The 20690-nt window shown below is 50.5% G+C and overlaps 1 protein-coding gene across 10 annotated transcripts in view; it reads right to left on the bottom strand.

Moving 5' to 3' along the window:
* Positions 1 to 897: 897 nt before the first annotated feature.
* Positions 898 to 20690, bottom strand: part of MAP7D1 (MAP7 domain containing 1) — a 25386-nt gene continuing 5593 nt past the window's right edge. Inside the window, exons 2-18 of one of the 10 annotated variants that reach the window (XM_053576360.1) lie at positions 9945 to 10289; positions 9700 to 9768; positions 8560 to 8723; positions 7700 to 7814; positions 6178 to 6288; positions 4906 to 5028; positions 4652 to 4809; positions 4400 to 4539; positions 3537 to 3865; positions 3072 to 3249; positions 2854 to 2992; positions 2654 to 2758; positions 2355 to 2408; positions 2150 to 2231; positions 1952 to 2042; positions 1630 to 1823; positions 898 to 1498 (exon numbers count right to left, since the gene is read on the bottom strand). In XM_053576360.1, coding sequence (XP_053432335.1) covers positions 1488 to 1498; positions 1630 to 1823; positions 1952 to 2042; positions 2150 to 2231; positions 2355 to 2408; positions 2654 to 2758; positions 2854 to 2992; positions 3072 to 3249; positions 3537 to 3865; positions 4400 to 4539; positions 4652 to 4809; positions 4906 to 5028; positions 6178 to 6288; positions 7700 to 7814; positions 8560 to 8723; positions 9700 to 9768; positions 9945 to 10289 — 2408 coding nt within the window. In that variant the 3' untranslated portion in view covers positions 898 to 1487. Of the gene's footprint in view, positions 1499 to 1629; positions 1824 to 1951; positions 2043 to 2149; positions 2232 to 2354; positions 2409 to 2653; positions 2759 to 2853; positions 2993 to 3071; positions 3250 to 3536; positions 3866 to 4399; positions 4546 to 4651; positions 5029 to 6177; positions 6289 to 7699; positions 7815 to 8559; positions 8724 to 9699; positions 9769 to 9944; positions 10290 to 20690 lie in introns of all 10 variants that reach the window. The other 9 variants (XM_053576361.1, XM_053576359.1, XM_053576364.1 and 6 more) reach the window with 9 other exon arrangements.

Raw genomic sequence — 20690 nt, 5'->3', positions numbered from 1 at the left:
GCCACAATGCTCGGCCATTTTTTTGTTGCAGTTTGGCCAGGACTGGATTCGAACCTGCCACCCTTGCTTGGTATATGGGGCCTGCACCCACATGTGCTTCTTTTCTTTTTCTTTCTTTTTTACACGTGCTTCTTTTCAAAAGTGAGGAAGCTGGGCCTGGTACAGTGGCTTAGACCTGTAATCATACCACTCTTGAAGGCCGAGGCAGGTGGATTGCTTGAGCTCATGAGTTCAAGCAAAAAGCGAGACCCCATCTCTACTAAAAATATAAAAACTGAGGCAAGAGGATCGCTTGAGCCCAAGAGTTGGAAGTTGCTGTGAGCTATAATGCCACAGTGCTCTACTCAGAGTGAGCTTGAGACTCTGTCTCAATAAAAAAATGAGGAAGATACCCCCAGGAGGTGTTCCTCCATGCCACGAGCCCATGCCCCAACAAATCACTCATGGGGTGATAGGGACCATTATTTTTGGCTCATCACAATCATGATTCACCCCTGAAGCTGGGCTCCACCTCCACTGAGGCACAGGGTGGCATCTAAGAGGCAGATGGCTACCTGAACAAATCAGGATTCTGTCTGGAATGAGGAAGCAGTGATGGGAATGACTATTGAGTCTGTGACACACACGCACTGGACTGTAAACTCTACAAGGACAGAGCCTACATTTCTTCCTACTATTGCATCGCCAGTGTGTAGCCCACTGTCTGGTACAGTTGATGCAAACAGTATCTGATGAATGAATAAATGAACGAATTCATTTGACCCTAGGGCTGGGAGTACAGGACTGGTACCACTGGGTAGGGGTAAAGATCCTAGGCCATAGACTTCTTCAGTTCTTTTTGGAACTCAGGAGGCCACCTGCTCCCAGCTCCACCAGCAGCTCCAAGAACAGACAGGATTGGCAGAATTATTCTCACTTTATTTCTGGAGATGGTTGATCAGATGCAATAACACTGATTCCAGGCGAGGGTGAGGGCATGGGTACCCCTGAAGCAACCAGAATCCTGTGGCCCAAGGTGCCCCACAGCCCCAGACCTGGGTTCCCCCTCTTACAGTTAAATAGAGAGAGTTAGATCTTCCCAGGGAACCTGGAGGGGAGGGTCTGCCTCCTGTACCCACCCTCTCCACGCAGAGAAGTCTGAGCACAAGCTATTTACAGTATTCACATCCTCTGTACCCCACCAAACCAAGGCAAATACTACAGATGGCCTTTCCCAAGGAGTAGGCCAGAGAGGCTGTGAGTGTATGTGTGTATGGGGAAAAGGGGATGTCCGCGCAAGTGAGCACACAAATGCATTGAGGGGCAGGGTCTGGCTCCAGCCAAAGAGACATCCGTCTATAAGGTGCAGATTAAAAAACAATAGAGAGGACCCACCCCCAGGGGCTCAGGCCACTTCCATCTTTGTTCTGCCTCTTTCTCCTCTAGACATCCTGGTAGATGATGCAGAGGAGCTCTCACAGCTGTGCCTGGATCCAAGGCAACTTCTGTTAAAGGACTTCTGGGGAAAGGTGGGGGGAGACAGTCAGGGCAGAACAGGAGAGGACTTCTCGAACAGCTAGAAGAGAGGGAAGGGTGGGGAGTCCAGGGATGGTGGCTGGGAGGGATGCGTAGGATCCAGGAAGCACCTACCTGTGACCTGTGGGGGCTGTACCACAGCTTTCTTGAGGAAGGCTTCTGCCTCTGCAAAGGGCAGGAGTGCCTCTGGTGCTCTGCCCAGACTCTTGTCCCCAGAGGGTCCCTTGGAGGAAAAGCCATTCTCCTGGTGTGCAGGGAGAGGCTGCAGGCCATTCACCAGAGGCCCTGGCAGCTCCTTGCTAGGCAGGCTGTAGATGCAGGGGCCAATGATAAGCAGCGCACCTCCCCATAAGGCCCAGGCCACCCCACAGCTCCAGCAGGAGCCCGCCTGCTGCTCAGGGTCCTGCTCAGGGTCCCTGGGATTGGGAGCTGGTACCTCCACTGGGGCTCCTGGAGGGCTGGCTCCTCTTTCTGCACAGCTTCCTTCTGCAGTCCTGAGGGCCGTGCTTCTACTACTTTGGCAGGGTCTAGCACAAGGAAGAAACAGCATCAGGCAGGGGCTGGCTCAAGGGACAAGGTTGGAGGACGAGAGTGGCATAGGGAAGGAGGTGAGCGGAACAGGGTCTTTCTTTACCTGGGGTGAAACTGTTGGCAGTGGCCTCCTTTCTATCCTGCTTCTGCTTTGAAGAGGAAAAGCAGTCAGGCTCCAGGGATATCTGGACCCAGCCAACAGTGGTGCGGAATCTTCTCCCTCAGTCTGGCCCTCAGCAGCCTCCCCACAGCATCCGCAGTCTCCTTTCTCCACCCCCACCCCCACCGATGCAGTCTGGGATCCTGACCTTGGTTTCAGCAGCTTCTGACTTCCGAGTCCTCTTCATTATCTCCTCCAGACGCTGTATGGAGGCCCCCAACAGTAAGGCTCCCGCCCCACCTTCATCCTAAACCTCCCACCAGCCAGACCCTGGTCCTACCAGTTCATAGCAACCTTTTCCCTGCCAGGAGAGAACCTGCCCCAGCAACTTCTGGGCCAATGGCTCAGCCTACTGCCCCTCCCGCCCCGGCCTCATTAGCCCCAGGAACCAGAGCCCCGCCCAAGCCCAGAAGCTGGCCCCGCCCACCTCGCCCAGGGCCCGCCCACCTTTTTGCGCTCTTGCCGCTCCTGTTCCTCTCGCTGAAAGTGCTTTTCCCGCTCCAGGCGCTGCCGCTCCGCTTCTTCCCGCGACCGAGCTTCAGCCTCCTCTTTCTGCCAAAGACTCCCGTGAGCGTTGAGCCCGCGACTCCCGCCTCATCCCGGCGAGGCACCCGCGCCAGCCGGCTCCCGCCCGCCCGCCGGGGCACCTGCTTCTGCATCCGCTCCTGCTGCTCCTGCTCGGCCTGCGCCTTCTCTCGCGTCTCCTGCTCCTCCCGCCTCCGGGCCTCAGCCTCCCGCTCCGCCCGGGCCTCTGCCTCCCGAGCCAGCTGCTCCTCTCGCATTCGCCTGGGGACAGAGGAAACTCGGCTGTAGCTCGGTCCCCCTTAAAGGCCCCCTCAGCCCCGGGCGGGTGGAGGACACTCACTTGTCCCTTTCGGCCTGTAGCCTCCGCTCCTGTTCCTCGCGCTCCCGCTGCTCCCGGGCCTGGCGCCGCTTCTCAGCTAGGAGCCGAGTAGCTTCCTCCCGGTCTGTGGTGCCGGCCATTGGTTTGCTAGGGGTCACCGGGGGAGCAGGGGCTGGGGGTGAGGTCAAGAGAGCAATATCTGGAGGGGGATCCAGGACCAGGAGTCAGCACACACCCACACAGGCACCTCCACTACCCTTGCAATGCCCCCTACTCTCCTGGACCTCAGGGTGACCCACCTACTGAATTCCTGCCATCAATGTAGGGTGGCCTATGTTCTGGGCCTGGAGCTCCCCAGGACAAGTCTCCTCCTCTTGTCACCCACACCCAGTCCCAGGCATCTCTGGTGGCTCACACTGCGACCACCTCCCCCTATACAGCCAGAGCTGGCTTCTCCCCTCCACCTACCCCTCTCTTTGTTCCCACCTGCAGGGCTGTCTGCTGTGGGCTGCTCCTTCTGGGGCAGGGCTGGGGTGGGTGAGGGCACAGGCGAGGGTGCTGGTGAAACTGGGGCTGTGGGCTCCTTCTCATTGCTGGCCTTGCTCTTGCTGTGGTTCTTGTCCTCAGGCCCTGCCACACTCACACTCTCCTTTGCTTCATCCTTCCTGCGAACCCGACCCTTGTGTGCTGCTGTGGTTCCTCGAGGGGATGGTGGTTTTGGAGGCAGAGCATGGCCTGGCCCTGGACTGGGGCAGGGGGAGGCAGGCCTATGCCAGGAAGTGGAGGGAGAGGATGGCCGGGCCTTGGATTTGGGGCTAAGAGAAAAGGGAAGGGTTAGGCTGGAGGGCATGTGCTCTGAGCAAGTCACTTCCTCAGGGAAGTGTACCCTCCCCCCAGGCTAGGTCAGCACCCCTCTATATGCTCTCACAAAACCATATCCTTTCCCTAGGCATATATCCCAGTTTGTAATTACATACTCATTTGTGAGATTCTTTGATTAATATCTGTTCCCCTTCCCATTAGCCTATAAGCTTAATAAAAGCAAAAACTGGGCCTGCTTTAGTTCACCAAAGTTTATCTTCAGCACCTGGAACACTACCTGCCAGGTCCATTCATTTGGCAGATATTTGCTTAGTGCTTACCAGGTGCCAGGCACTGTTTTAGGTGCTGGAGTACTTCAGTAATCCAAACACTCAAAACAAAATACACATACATAAAGGAAAAGAGAAAATCTGCCCTCAAGACACTTTAGTTCTAGGGGTGAGAGCTCAACAACGGTCTGTGAATAAATGAAGGAATGGATGAACGGCCTGGCGAGGTCGGGTCCTCTCTCCCCGCCCTCCACCCACCTGAGCTCAGAGGCAGCGCTGGAGGAAAGGCGAGGGCGCGGGGTGGCGGGCAGCGACTGGCGCTTCTTGAGGCTGCGCTCCCGGGCTAGGGCGCTCTTCTCCTTCTCATTTTCCCGCTCCTTATCCTTTTTCTCCTTTTTCTGCACCTGGCAGGGAGAGGGACGGCAGCCAGCCGGGAGGGGAGAACAGAGGTCAGCAGCGCCCGCTCTCCCCAGGCCCGGGATGCCAGTCCCCACCTGCGCGGCCACTTACGGGTGAGGCCTCTGGCCGCCGGCGGACCGGAGCGGGGCTGCCCCCAGCGCTGGGCTTGCGGCGCTCCCCGACGGGGGCGCAGCGGTGCGCACTTCGCGGGGCGCTGCACGGCGGCGTCAGGGGGCTTGCAGAGGCCGAGCGCGGGCACACTGGCACGGCTGGGGAGGGATGAGTGCGGTCGGGCTGTGGCCGGGGCGTCAGGCTCGCCCTTGCCCGGCCCGGCGTGAGGGCTCTCCCAGAGTCGCCGCCCCTACCCTGGTCACGGCCGTTTCGGGGCAGTGTGACCGCGCTACGACTCCGAGCCAGGAAGGAGAGGGTGGGCGTCATCAGACGATCCACGATGCTGCTCTCCCATGCGCTCAGCTGCAGGCTTCGATCTAGAGGGAGAACGCCAGGTGAAGCGGGTCACCAGAGGAGGCAGGCAGAGGCATAAGGGCAGAGCAAGGACCATCTTGCCAAGCCCAAGAAGTCTCACCTGGGAGGACTCTTCCCCCAATCAGGTGCCAAACACATTTGTTCTCCCTGAGATCTGCACCTCCACGCTGAACCAGGCAACAAGACACTTCCCAGGGCAATATTGGTCATCACTTGAGCGTCCCCTCCTACCACCCTCCCCAGGTGAAAGGGCTCTGAACTGTGTGAATAGGAAGGAGCCATCCAGGATTTAGTGGAAGACCAAATTGCCCTGTCCCGCGTTCCCAGGAAGGACCCTGCCCTTCCTTTCAGAGGGCTGGCCTGGGGGAGGCAAGCTGTCATGAATTTGGGACAGTGAGGGTCCCTGAGCCCCTATGATCCAGCCTTTAGAAGGCCTGTGCCAGAGACAGGCTACTAGGGAGGGCTGCCTGCCCTAGGCCGCCCTGCACTGGCCCTTCAGCTGCTGGGTTATTTTTAAGTCTCAGTCAGGTGGGGTTGGTGCAGCAGCTGATTTGGTTGCTAGGCAACAGAGCAACCAAATAAAAGCCAGAGAAACTTATAAATAACTCCCACCATGGTTCTTTCACATGTGAGCACCAGGGCATGGTGGGAATGCAGGGGATGTGCCACCCTGGTTGGCCACAACTCGAACCAGCCAAGGCCATGGCTGGGGCTCTGAAGCCAGAGAGGGCAGGATTACATGGGCCCTCCAGGGTGGAGCCAGAACAAGCACTCAGGCCAGTCTGGCACATGGGGGCAATGCCATCCACCTAAGGTTCGCCCAGGCCAGCTGGCTGTGGTTGGAGATAGGCTGCCTGCCCATTCCCACCCCAGCCACTACCCCAAATTTACTCTTGAGGCCCTCTGTCAGGCTTTCTGCAATCTCAAGCATTGTCTTTGTCTCTGTTCTCTCCTACAGGGCACAACTCTGTCCTCAGGGTCCAGACCCAAATGCCGGCTCCCCCAAGGGGCACAGAACCCCAGAAAAGGTAGAGTAAGGGTGGGGACCAGGAATATGTGAGGGCTCCAGAGACTTGGTGTTCTTGCTGAGGAGGAGGCTTGGTGGGGGCTACAAGGGGCTCTGGAGGGGGCAGGGCTGGGCCTTCTCTTACTTCTACTGGGGGAGTTCCAGAGCGTGGCAGAGGACTTTGAGAGCCGCTTGTTGATTATAGAGTCCACGTGTTTGGGCAGGTTTACTGCCGACACGGAGCACCTGCTCCCACCTGGAGGGGAAAAGACACGGCATTAGGGCCGGGCCAGACAGGAGCCAGGGGGGCACTGAGGCCTTCCATGCAGAATGCTCCAAGGGCAGCGTGGGAGAGGGAAGAGTGGGCAGGCTAGGATGAGGATGAGGAGGCAGCCTTGGCCCTGGGGGAGGGAGGGTTGGGGTAGATGACCAGAGACAACCTGGGTTGGGGGAGCCGACGGAGAAGGAACAGAGGGAAGAGGTGAGTAAAACTAGAGAAACTACAGCCTTCCTGGCCAGACTAAAGGAAGCCATTCCCTAGGGCTGGGTGCTGCAACCCCTCCCCACAACCACCCAGCGCTGGCACTTGCTGACATTGCCCAGCCAAGGCACTATGGATACAACACTCACATACTGGGACAAATACAAAGATGTTTCTATACTGAAGAACCCACACAGTTACAGTCACTTGCACAAATCCACATATTCATCTAGAGACGCAAAGACAAAAACATGCAGACACAAGCATATAGAGTGGCTGATACTTAAGCATGCACATATGTGTGCAGACATGCACAGATACAGAAACACATCAACAGACCCGGATGCACACCAGGCACAAACACGTCGAAGCAACCTAATTGTGACATTTGTAACAGCTAACGTTTGTTGATGCTTAGCTTGTGCCAGGCACTGTGCTGGGCACCACACACAGACACACGTTACCTCTAAACATCTATCTACAACTTTGGAGGCGAATAGTATTCTTATCCCCATTTTATAGATGAAGAAAGGGAGATGGTGAGAAGTTAAAGGTCAAGCCCTGGTCAAGTACCAGTGCTGGAACCCAGGTGTACCTGATTTAGGAAACTTCACTGAGGTGGGTACACAAGCCACAAACACACCAAGACAAACACATTAAGACACACATTGCACAGATCCATGGGCACATATAACAAAAGATATTCAGCACGTAATACCGAACCTTGCCATTGCTTAAAGACATCCAAACACAGTGGTACATACATGCCAGCAAAGAATCAGACCAAATCCATGATGGCCCTATGTGAAGAAAACTCAGAGACAAAAATCTACCTTCCAAGACAAGGAATGACAGTTTTCTTTACATATCCAGTGTCTGCTGGGCATTAAAGTTCATTTGTACATATCATCAACTAATAATAACTGACAGAGAAAAGATAGCTAATCCTAAAATGACAGAGGTTTGAAGAGAAAACCAAATGGAGACAATCCATCTCTGATTTGATAGTGGAAGTCCTAGGAAAGGGACAATTTGGTTTACTATTTGGTTAGACTATTCTAGAAGTCACAAGTGACATGAAGCAAGGCACACCTGCTGCCTGGAGTTGTCAGCTCCTTGTTTCCTTCCCCCACTTGCCAGATCCCAGTCTGCCCCACCTACCCACCAGCTTGTCCAGCCCACTCACTGGTCTTGTGTCCTGGGGAGCTATGGTGCAGGGCCCCTGCCCAGGACCAGCGCTGCTGCCGGATTTCAGCCCATGTCTTCTTCACTGACCGCTGGATGGCTGCTTCATAGCGCTCCTGGGGGAGTAGGGGGTGGAGGAGAGAGATCTGGGCTCAGAACATTCATCATACCTGGGATAGAGGCCCTTCTCCCTCTTATGACAATGCTTCCTCCCCTCCCTTCCCCTGGAAGCTTTTCCTGACTCATTGCAGGTAACCAAGGTTACTGAATCTTTGCTATGATTAAGGACCATGTGCAACAGATTCCTTTTGATTTGTTCTTGGAAGTTTTCACTGTTCTTGAGTCATTTCCTGGGTGTATGAGTTGCTTTTCTGAGGACGGGCTGGCTGGGCCATCCCCTGCCTGCGACTCCTAGGCAAGGCCATTTACCTGATGGCACTAAGAATCTTGACTTCGGGGCTATGTTTTCCATTCAGCCCGAAACTCCCAGGTAGAGCCAAGCCACCATTTCCTTCATTTCCTCATCAGTGCCCAAGCCAGGGCTTTATCCATGTGACACAGCTAGGCACACTTACACAAACACATATGCGCGTACATACATAGACACACGGGGCATGTATACAATTACAGGTATGGACAGCATAGTCACAGGGGCCTACAGCCACACACGGAAGCAGATGTGTCTGCAGTTGCACAGATGCCCACATATTATAACACAGAACACGACTGTATATGTGAACACAGATAGGACCATGCAGACACAGGTAACACAGGCATGAACACAGATGTGCATATCCACTTCACCAGCATATAGATGTGTGGGCACACAGGTACAGAGATCTGTACAGACCCATCGCGCACCTTGTTTTTCTCAAGCTTCTGCCGCTGCCGCTCCTCCAGGGCTGCACGGCGTTGCTCAGCTTTAAGCCGCTGCTCCTCCAGCCGCCTCCTCCGCTCCTGGAGCTGCTTCTCCCGCAGTACCTTGGCCTTCTCTTCCTTCTCCAGCCACACTGCCTTCTTGGCGGCTGTGGGAAAAGGATTCCAGTGGTGTGGGAAGGGCTCTGCTTCACCTCCAAGTGGCCATCCCGTTTACCCCCCCTTTGGTGGGTCTTCCTCCTGCCTGCTGAGGAGCTTCCACTCTCAGACACCTCCTTTAAATTGAAGAGCTTCCTGAAGACAGGCCCCAGGGGAGGCTAATTCTCCCCCTTTAGCCTCATGGTCTCTTAGGACTGAAGGAGAAATGAGTGTTTTAGTGTGAGTTCCCCTTCTGACTTGGGGGGGGCAGATTCCACATATGGTGATTAAGAACATCAGCTCTTGGGTGAGATGGAGCTTGTGAGTCTGATTCTCAGCCACTCCACTGGCTGTGTGGCTTAGGCAAATGATTTCATCCCTCTGAGCCTCTGTTTCCTCCTCAAAATGAGAGGATTAAATGAGATAATGTGTGCACTGCTCTTAGCACAGCACACATAATTAAATGTTTCAGAAATGTCAGTATTATTAATGGATGTTGATGATAGCTGGGTGTGGTGGCTCATGCCTGTAAAAATCCTAGCACTCTGTGAGGCTGAGGCAGGTGGATTGCTTGACCTCAGGAGTTTGAGACCAGCCTGAGCAAGAGTGAGACCATGTCTCTACAGAAAAAGAAAGAAAGAAAGAAAGAAATAGAAAAATTAGGGCGGCGCCTGTGGCTCAAGGAGTAGGGCGCCGGTCCCATATGCCAGAGGTGGCGGGTTCAAACCTAGCCCTGGCCAAAAACCAAAAAAAAAAAAAAAAAAGAAATAGAAAAATTAGCCGGGTGTTGTGGTGGATGCCTGTAGTCCTAGCTACTTGGGAAGCTAAGGCAAGAGGATCACTTGAGCACAGGAGTTTGAAGTTGCTGTAAACTATGATGCCCTGGCGCTCTACCAAGGGCGACAGAGTGAAACTTTGTTTAAAAAAAAAAAAAGGATGGTAATGGTGATGATGATGACAAGATGATGCAGCTTCCCACTCACTCACCCAAGTACTTGGCCCGCTCTTCTCGCCGCTCCTTTGCTAGCTTGTGTCTCTCTCCTGCCTTCTTCACATCTTAACAGAGGGAACAAGAACAGGTCAAAAGGCTCTCCAAACAGGAGTCAGCCTGAGGGCCTTCCATCCTTTCCACATCTCCTCCAGGGCAAAGAAGATTCCCTCCAGGGTTATCATCCAGGGCTAAGACCCTGAGCCAAGGGGTTTAGGCTCAGGACTAGGAGCATCACAGATACCTTGCTTGGTAGGAGGGCTGTCAGAGGTTGGCACTGCTGTTGGGGATGGCTGGCTGCTCCTTCGAGGAGGCCTGGCATCCCGTGGGCCTATGGCTGGTGGAGTGGGTCCCCTGCTCTTTGCTTCTGAGGAAGGGGACTCTTCTTGTGGAGGGGCTGGCCTAGGCATGACCTGCCCTGGGGGGCTCTCTGGTTCCAGTGGAATCTGCTTAGGGCTAGTGGCATTCTTCATGGCAGGAGGGGTGTCCGGGGGAGTGTCTGGGACCAGGGCTGACATTGGAGGAGGTGGTGGGGAAGGGTCCCCTTCTGGAGAAGGTCTCGGCTCCAGTGGGGTCCTGGCTACCACGGCTGAAAGACCAAGAAGAGAGGAGAAAGGGTCAGACAGTACATCTGTGTCATCAGTTCAACACATGGCTATCTCTCTTGTCCAACTGACTTTTCATTCATTCACATGTGGGTTTTTATTTATTTATTTATTATTATTTTTTTTTTTTGTAGAGACAGAGTCTCACTTTGTGGCCCTCGGTAGAGTGCCGTGGCCTCACACAGCTCACAGCAACCTCCAACTCCTGGGCTTAAGCGATTCTCTTGCCTCAGCCTCCCGAGTAGCTGGGACTGCAGGTGCCCGCCACAACGCCCGGCTATTTTTTGGTTGCAGTTTGGCCGGGGCCGGGTTTGAACCCGCCACCCTCGTATATGGGGCTGGTGCCCTACCGACTGAGCCACAGGTGCCGCCCCTCATTCACATGTGTTTATTGAGTCCTCTCTATGTGCGAGGCCCTGTTCTAGGTACTAAGATATAATAGTGAGAAAATAGCCATGATCCCTGTCTCTGTGGAGCTCACCCTCTAGCAGGGCAGACAGACAAATAGCTAGGCAATTACAGTAGAGAATAAATACTATGTCTGGGGGCGTAGTATTTAACAACAAAGATAGTTAATCTACACTTGTGGGGCTTCCTGAAGAAGTAACAACCAAGCTGAGTTGGCAAAGCAAAGAGAAGAGCATATGCAAAGGGCAGAAAGGAGCAGGGTGTGTTGGAAAAACTCAGAAGTTTGTAGCACTTACCGGTGCACCACATAGAAATGATTTGTTTCCATGTCTGCCCCCCTCACCTTTCTGCTTTATCTCTGGGGCACAGTACCCAGTACAAGGCCTAGTTCACAGATGGGGCCAGGGACTGACCAAGAGCAAGGACATAAATATAGCCTCTAATGGGACGCTCTGTTTCTAAGATCCCAAAGGTGCAGGCAACCAGCTACATCTACTTTGTAATCTGTTTTTCCCCCAGTCACACCCAGATTTCTTCTTTGAGGACATGAATATTCCAAGAACCCTGCAAAAGACACAAAAGTGCCAAGCAAGGAAGCCGCACGATTTGGCATATACTCATATGTCCACATGTACATTGTGGGGCAGTTGAAAGACAGGCTTCGGGGTCACTCACTGAAGAGTGAGAACCTGGTTCTTTTTCCTTTCTTCTTTTTTTGCAGTTTTTGGCCAGGGCTGGGTTTGAACCCACCACCTCCAGCATATGGAGTCGGCGCCCTACTCCTTTGAGCCATAGACACCACCTTTTCTTTCTTTTTTTTTGAAACAGTCTCAAGCTGTCACTCTGGGTAGAGTGCGGTGGCATCATAGCTCACAGCAACCTCAAACTCTCAGGCTTAAGTTATTCTCTTGCCTCAAGCAGCTGGGACCACAGGTGCCCCTCACAATGCCAGCTATTTTTTGGTTGCAGTTGTCATTATTGTTTAGCAGGCCCAGGCCAGGCTTGAACCCACCAGCCTCTGTGTATATGGCTGGCACCCTACTTACTGACCTACGGGGTGCTGAGCCGAGAGCCCGATTCTGACTTCACCACCCCAAAAAACATTTGCTTCCCCTGCAGATAACCCGGGACAAGCCATTCAACCTCTCTTAGCCTCAGCTTTGATATTTGTAAAGTGGAGATAATGGGCCCAAGCTTGTAGGGATGTCAGTAACGTGCTTGGCATAATCCAAACACTTCCCTCCCCTTCCATGTTGGTTTTATGAAGTGCTCAGGTCTCCCAAAGAGAAGCCTCTGCATGTTGAGCCCTGGGGTCATCTGTGGCTACCCTCCAGGCATTGAGGGGACCAGTGGGAACACAGCCACCAAGCTGAGCTTAGGGAGCAGTGCCTGGCTCTGTGGGGAGGGACATCCAAGGAAGCACTTTTCGCTCTTACCAGGTGCCTCCACCAAACAAAATCCTCTGTTCTGAGAACTCTCACCCATCCAGATCTCATACCATGACAAGACGGCTGCCTAGTCATTGCCACTCTATTTCCCAGCTCAGGATGTGCAAACTCCCCATCCCCAAGGGTGAGGAGGCACCCTCTGAGGGGCTGCCTTTAGAACTTTCAGCACCTTCTTCAGGGAGTCTAATGGTTGGTTTAGGCTCTGAAGCCAGACTATTTGAGTATGAATTCTGGCGTCCACACTAACTGTGTGACCTTGGGCCAGTTACAGACCTCTCTGTGCAATAGAGGGTCCTCTTCTATAGAATACAGATTTTACCTGTCTCACTGTATTGTGATGCATGTTAGTAGTAGTAATAACCATTGACTTTTGTATATTTAGTAAGAGCTTCCTTTATGCAAAGCATTTTTACACATATTAGTTTTACTCCTCATTGATAATACTTATGAAGGAGGTCCCATAAATATCTCTTTTATACAGGTGAGGACAGTAAAGCCAAAAGAGGTTACATGAAGTAATTTGAGGTCACTCAGCCGGTAAGTGAAGGGCCCTGGACTTGGATCCCATGGCCGTTGCCACAACCCATGCTACTTCCTATTCCACCCCCTGCCTCTGTGAAGGTAGTATGACGGAGTATGACAGAATAGCTTTTATACAATGACACTACCTGAGGTTCACACTATTTCCCCTCATTCCTTCCCTTCCAGCTTCCTGGGCTCCAGGCAAGAGCCCCAGCTGAGGTCCTGTCTCCCTAGCAACTGTGACAGAATAGCTTTTATACAATGACACTACCTGAGATTCACACTATTTCCCCTCATTCCTTCCCTTCCAGCTTCCTGGGCTCCAGGCAAGAGCCCCAGCTGAGGTCCTGTCTCCCTAGCAACTCCTCCCCTATGTTCCATACCAACCACCCAGCTCTCCTCAGACCAGCACAAGACGGCTGCCTAGTCATTGCACTGTATTTCCCACTCAGCTGTAAACTCCTTTACTAACTCCAGTGGTCAAAAAACTAGTGGCAACCATTTAGTGAATGCTCACTTCCTCACTAACCAAGTGATGCACTTGCATTCTCACAGTGATGAAAAGCAGGGATTCCTGTCCCCACTATACAAATGAGGCAATCAAGGCTCGCCCAGCTAAGTGATTTGCCCCAGGTCATAAAACTAGGCCGTGGCAGAGTCAGGACTTGAACCCAAGACTGTCTGAGGCCAAAGCCTGGGTGTGTTTAAGTACTAAGCTTAAAGGCAGAGGGTGAGGCCTGCGTATTGCCATTCTCCAAGCATCTGTGCGTGCTATAGGTGTTGCAAGGAAAACCAGTAGGTGGGTATTTGTCTACACCTAGGCAAATCACACCCACCAGGTAAGACAATGAATTCCCAACTGGGTCCAGACTAGCAATGCGAAGGGAGGTCGGCAGGAGGAAGAGGAGTGAAGCTGGAAAACACCTGCACCCGAAGCATCAGATGCAGTGGAGCAGGAAGGTCAGAGGCTTCAGAGCCAGACAGGCCTGAGTGAGGATCTCAACTCTAGACTCGTGCAAGATCTGAACCTGTCTAAGCCACAGTTCCTGTACTGAGTTGTTGGTTCAGATGGTAAGTAAGGAGTACCTGCCCTCAAAGAATGTGTTCACTTCTCCCCATCTCTGCTGGAAGCATGCAGTTTGCCCAGGTCTTTGCCCCCACTGCTTTGCAACATCACTCTCCTCAGTGACCTCCACGCTGCTAAATACAGCAGCCAGTTTTCAGCCCTCATTCACCTGACCTATTAGCTACAATTGCTGCAGTTAATCTCGGATGCTCCTTGAAACACTCCCTTCACTCGACTTTGGAGACAACACATTCTCCTGGTTTTCCTTCCACCTTACTGGTTGTGACTTCTCAGCCTTCTCTGCTGATGCCACCTAAACTTCCTAACTCTCAATGCTGCAGTGCCTGAGGACCTCATCTCTTTCCTGTCTACATTCACTCCCTCAGTGACCTCATCCAGACTCACAGCTTTAAGTATCATCACTCTGCTGACAACAATCAAATTTGTGTCTCTGGCCCAGACCTCTCCCTTGAGGTCCAGTTTCGCTCATGCAACTGCCTACTCGACACGTCTGGGTTCTTACAGATGCCCCCAATTTAATATATCCCAAACTGGGCTCCTTATTGTTCCCCAAAAGCCTACTCTTCTCCCAGTCTCCCCATCTCAGTTACTGGCAACCCCATCTTCCAGTTTTTCAGGCCTTGGAGTCATTTCAAACTCTTGTCTTACCTCATATCCCTCACTAAAAAATCCTTTTGAAGCCGAGCATGGTGGCTCACCCCTGTAATCCTAGCACTCTCGGAAGCTGAGGTGCGTGGATTTCTTGAGCTCAGGAGTTCAAGACCAGCCTGAGCAAGAGTGAGACCCTGTCTCTACTAAAAACAGAAAAACTGGTAGGCCCTTGGGTCAGGTGCCTGTAGTCCCAGCTACTACTTGGGAGGTGGAGGCAAGAGGATCTCTTGAGCCCAAGAATTTGAGGTTGCTGTGAGCTATGATGATGCCATGGCACTCTACTGAGGGTGACATAGTGAGAATCTGTCTCAAAAAAAGAAAAAAAAAATCCTCTCAATTCAATCACTTCTCATGATCTCTATTTCTGTCTCCCTGGTCAAAGTTTTACTATCAGTCCCAAAATGAGACTCTCTGCTCCCATTCTTTACTCTCTTTTGGGCTTTCTCAACACAGTAGCCAGAGTGATTCTGTTTAAAAATAATTCAGATCAGGGATGGCGCCTGTGGCTCAGTGGGTGGGGCGCCGGCCCCATATACCAAGGGTGGAGGGTTCAAACCCGGCCCCAGCCAAATTGCAACAAAAAAATAGCCGGGCGTTGTGGCGAGCACCTGTAGTCCCAGCTACTCAGGAGGCTGAGGCAAGAGAATCGCCTAAGCCCAGGAACTGGAGGTTGCTGTGACCTGTGTGATGTCACGGCACTCTACTGAGGGTGATAAAGTGAGACTCTGTCTTTACAAAATATATATATATAATTCAGATCAGGCTGGGCACGGTGGCTCACACCTGTAATCCTAGAACTCTGGGAGGCTGAGGTAGGTGGATTGCTTCAGCTCAGGAGTTCAAGACGAACTTGAACAAGAGCGAGACCCTATCTCTACTACAAATAGAAAAACTACTGATTATAAAAGTGACGTTCATTGGAGCAAAATGAGGAAAAAAAACCACTCATAATTCTAACTCTCAAATTATGTACATATTATATTTTGGTGTATTTCCCTCCATCCTTCTTTTCTGTACATTTATGATGACTTTGTATTTCAAAATAAAAGGATCAAAATTTTTAAATTCTGATTTTGCTTTAGAGATTTTTAATACATTAAACAATCTTTATGACTATAAAGTTAAAATATGTTTATTATAAAGCATTCATACAATATGGAAATTACAAAGAAGAAAATAAAAATGATCTGAAACGCCACCATCCAAAAAAAATAAAAATAAAAACTAGCGGGTGGCACCTGTGGCTCAGTGAGTAGGGCACCGGCCCCATATACCGAGGGTGGCGGGTTCAAACCCAGCCCAGGCTGAACTGCAACCAAAAAGCAGCCGGGCGTTGTGGTGGGCACCTGTAGTCCCAGCTGCTCGGGAGGCTAAGGCAGGAGAATCGCGGAAGTCCAAGAGCTGGAGGTTGCTGTGAGTCCTGTGACGTCATGGCACTCTACCAAAGGCGTAAAGTGAGACTGTCTCTACAAAAAATAAAAATAAAAAAATAAAAATAAAAACTAGCTGGGCGTTGTGGCGGGTGCCTGTAGTCTCAGCTACTTGGGAGGCTGAGGCAAGAGGATTGCTTGAGCCCAGGAGTTTGAGGTTGCTGTGAGCTATGTCACCACAGCATTCTACCCCAGGGTGACTGAGTGAGATTCTGTCTTATAAAATAAAATAAAAATTCAGATCACATTACCCCTCTGATAATCTTCCAAAGACTCCCATCTCACCAAAGTCATTGCAATGGCCTACCAGGCTCCCCAGGATCCTGACCTCACAGACCTCATCTCCTCTCCTTTCCTGCTGTGTCCTCCAGCCACTGTGCCTTCAGGGTGCCGGGCAGGCTCCTGCCTCAGGGCTCAGCAATAGCTTGCCGTCGTCAGGAATTCTCTGCCCCTAGATTCTATATGCTTCGTTCCCTGTTCCCCTCCAGGTCTTTACTTAGATGTCACTTCCCGGACCTCCTATTTAAAACTATAAACCACAGTCTCCTTCCCTTTTCCAACTGTATTTTTTTTTTCGATTGTATTTTTTTCTTTTCCAACTTTTATTTCCTCCATAAGCATTAACACATTTTAACACTGTTTTCTACCACTAGAACATAATCTCTATGAGATAGGGCACACACTTTTTTTTTTTTTTTGTAGAGACAGAGTTTCACTTTATGGCCCTAGGTAGAGTGCCATGGCATCACACAGCTCACAGCAACCTCCAACTCCTGGGCTTAAGCGATTCTCTTGCCTCAGCCTCCCAAGTAGCTGGGACTACAGGCGCCCACCACAATGCCCAGCTATTTACATTTTTTTTTTTGAGATAGAGCCTCTCTATCATGCCCTTGGTAGAGAGCCGTGCCGTTCACAGCAACCTCAAACTCCTGGGCTTAAGCGATTTTCTTGCCTCAGCCTCCCAAGTAGCTGGGACTACAGCACTTGCCACAACACTCAGCTATTTTTTTTTTTTTTTTGTAGTCATTGTTTAGCAGACCTGGGCCAGGTTCGAACTTGCCAGCCCCATTGCATGGTGCCAGCACCCTAACCACTAAGCTATGGGTACCGAGGCAAGGGCACAAATTTTTGTCTGTTAGCTGGTCTATCTCTGGTCCCAACACAGCATGGACATAGGTGCTCTATAACCTATTTGTTGAAGGAAGAAATGAATGAACTCCACCCTGGCAGATATCATCATCATCATCATTATCATCTCTCTTAACTGGATGACCACAAAGTCCTCCCATTGCTCCACCCCATCCTTCTCCACTCTGTGCTCCACTGAGCAGCCGGAGTAAATGTAAATTTGATCATGGTACTTTTCACTATCTGAAACCTCTCAGTGGCTTCCCATTGCTCTGAAGATAAAGACAAAATTCTTGAACCCAACCTACTAGTTCAGTACAGTCTGAAGACCCTTTCCCCCACCTCTTGCTTCTCTCCCCACTTGCTCTCCGAACTTAAGCCACATCAACCTTCTATTAATACTGAGAACCATCCACACTCCCTCATGCCACAGGGCCTTTGCACATATTCTTTCCTCTTTTCTTACTTAATTCCTATTTACACTTCAGATCGTAGCTCATCAGGGAAACTTTCCCTAGCTTGTCTGATCAGGATAAACTCTTTCATTATATACAATCATGGCTTCATGTGCCTTTGTTTAGAGCCCTGCCCCTGTTATTTTGTGGTTCTTAGCAATTGCTTTTTTTTTTTTTTTTGAGATAGTCTGTTTGTCACCATTGATAGAGTGCTGTGGCATCATAAGTTCACAGCGACCTCAAACTCCTGGGCTCTAGTGATCTTTTTGCCTCAGTCTTCCAACTGGTTCTTTCCTTCCTCTTTTCTTTCCATTCTTCCTTCCTTCCTTTCTTTCTTTCTTCCCTTTCTTCTCTTCCTTTCCTTTCCTTTCTCTTTCTTTTTTTTTATTGTCACTTTGTCACCCTTGGTAGAGTGCGTGGCATCATAGCTCACAGCAACCTCAAACTCTTGGGCTCAAGCCATTCTCTTGTCTCAGCCTCCCTAGTAGCTGGGACTACAGGCACCTGCCACAACACCCAGCTATTTTCTTTCTTTCTTTTTTTTTAGTAGGCCCAGGCTGGGTTTGAACCCATCAGCCCTGGAGCAGTTGGCCAGCGCCCTAACCACTGAGCTACAGCACCCAGCCTTGAGTGGTTCTTTAGCTATTGTCAGCCCCCTCCTAGACTGAGGAAACCCTGCCAGGGTGGGGCCACGTGTGCTTTTCTCACCACTGCATCACCAGCAGCTACTACAGTGCCAAGTATATAGATACAGTCACAAAATTCTGTTGAGTGAGAATAAAGTATTATACTATGAAGCCACCCTAGCCTAAAGTAGGTTTACATGGAAGGAGATTTTTACTCTTTTAATGAGTAGATCAAATGAGCAATGACACTGCTACTCTACTCCAGCCTGGCAACGGAGCAAGAATCCCTTTCTTAAAAAAGAGCAAAAAGTAGCTCCATTTGGCAATTTATTGCAAAGGGACAAATATTTGAAGGGATGCAAAAGAACTCTTTCTCAAGGGTTTGGGTGGCCTCCTGGACTAAGCCACTCAGGTAGAAGTTAATAAAAATGAGTGTTTACCCAAGCAGTGCAACAAGAAAAACTTCTTAAGAGGGAAACAGAACATTTGGAACTCCTCTTGCAACCTGGCAAACTATTGAATCTGAATAAAAATATTTTCTTCAGAATTATGGCAACCCTGACAAAATGTCATTGGGATAGTGTTATCTGCAATAAATCATACTAAGTGAAATTAATTCTTTGGCTAATTATGCAGTATGTTACTCTATCTCTGATTATTCCTATTTTCAATCATCAAATATGATCCTTTGGCTACTTAATTTTATCTGATTGTTGGTTGATGCCAGATTGTGAGGTTTTACCCAATGCCAGTTTTATTTTGCTACCCTGATATTTACCAGAAGTATTTGCTAAGAACTGGATAAGAGACAGATAGTTTGTATTTATTTCTTGGCACAAAGAGCATTAGCAGGGCAAAGGTGCAAGAGCTGGTTCGGTTCTGTTTTCCCAAGAGCCCTAGGAGGGATTGCACCTAGGGTCTACAGAAAGATCAGGGCCAAGTTCCTCAAGAGGGGCTGCCACATGTCTCAGGTGCTAACTCCCCATCTCTGCCCTCTGGGAGCTGGCAGACCTTTCCTTTCATTTCTCCCTCCTCTCACCCCAACAGCTCCTGCTGGCCAAGTATTCCTCTCATAGCACTGATAACTCAGTCTAACTTTTTTGTTTGCCTGAGTGAGAGTTCTGTGTCAGAGTTCATTAAGAAAAGAGATTGGGGGCAGCGCCTGTAGCTCAGAGGAGTAAGGCGCTGGTCCCATATGCCAGAGGTGGTGGGTTCAAGCCCAGCCCTGGCCAAAAACTGCAAAAAAAAAAAAAAAAAGAAAAGAAAAGAGATTGGGTCTTAGTCCCTTTAGCAGCTTCAGAGTATTTTACACACCTACTTGGCACAAAGTAGTTCTATTTGATGACTATCTAAGGGGTAGATGGGTGTGTCTAGTTAGCACATAGACCCCCAGCTGCTCTAAAGCTCAGTTTCTCTAAACCCTAAATCAGGGATGTCAATCTGCGGCCCACTGCATGCTGATTTTGTGAGGACTTTTTTTGCTTATCCGTGGTGTCAGGTATCACAAAAAGTACACAGGTATCTTAGTGTTATGCATTTAATGTGTGGCCCAAGAATATCACAAAAAGTACACAGGGATCTTAGTGTTATGCATTTAATGTGTGGCCCAAGAAAACTCTTATTCTAATGCAGTGGTTCTCAATCTTCCCAATGCCGTGACCCTTTAATACAGTTCCTCATGTTGTGGTGACCCCCAATTATAAAATTATTTTTGTTGTTACTTCATAACTGTAATTTTGCTACTGTTATGAATTGTAACATAAATATCTAATATGCAGGATGTATTTAGGCGACCCATGAAAGAGTCATTCGACCCCCAAAGGGGTCGCAATCCACAGGTTGAGAACCACTGTTCTAATGTGTGGCAGAGGGGAAAAAAAAGGTTAAGACACCCCTGCCTTAAATGTGATTATGTCAGAGGTCTGTGTGTCCCCTGTCAACTCTGAAGCCCAAGAAGGGAAACAAAATAATTTACTGAAGCTGTACCATATACTGTTATCTCATTTAATTCTTTTTTTTTTTTAGAGAGACAGGGTCTCATTTTATCGCTCTCAGTAGAGTGCCGTGGCGTCACACAGCTCACAGCAACCTCCAACTCCTGGGCTTAGGTGATTCTCTTGCCTCAGCCTCCTGAGTAGCTGGGACTACAGGTGCCCGCCACAATGCCTGGCTAATTTTTGTTGTTGTTGTTGTTGCAGTTTGGCCGGGGCTGGATTTGAACCCACCACCCATGGTATATGGGGCCGGCGCCCTACCCATTGAACCACAGGAGCTGCCCATCTCATTTAATTCTTATGAGCACTCTAAAGGGAAGGTACTATGGATGGCCCCCATTTCACAGGTTAGAAAGCTGTTACTCAGGTAAGTGGATTGTTCATGTCAGTGTCAGAAGTTCAATTTGAGCCCAGGGTTGTCTGATGACAAAACCCTTATGTCACACTAATTCTGGTAGGTGGTCACATCACCCCTCCCTGAGGCTCCTGCCCATTTCCTGAAGAAGGAAGTGATTCGGTGGTTCCCCCAGGGAGGTTTCCTCTGCAAACTGAAGGGTGCAGGTGGGGCAAGCAAGGCACTGAGCTCAGAGTGCAGGAATGCAGGGAAGGCAGGTTCCTGCCCAGGCTGGCCACCAG

This window comes from Nycticebus coucang, chromosome 22 (assembly GCF_027406575.1).
Source record: "Nycticebus coucang isolate mNycCou1 chromosome 22, mNycCou1.pri, whole genome shotgun sequence".
NCBI classification, from domain to species: Eukaryota; Metazoa; Chordata; class Mammalia; order Primates; family Lorisidae; genus Nycticebus; species Nycticebus coucang.
The sequence above is the reverse complement of the archived record's forward strand: the minus strand, read 5'-3'. Positions and strand labels throughout refer to the sequence as shown.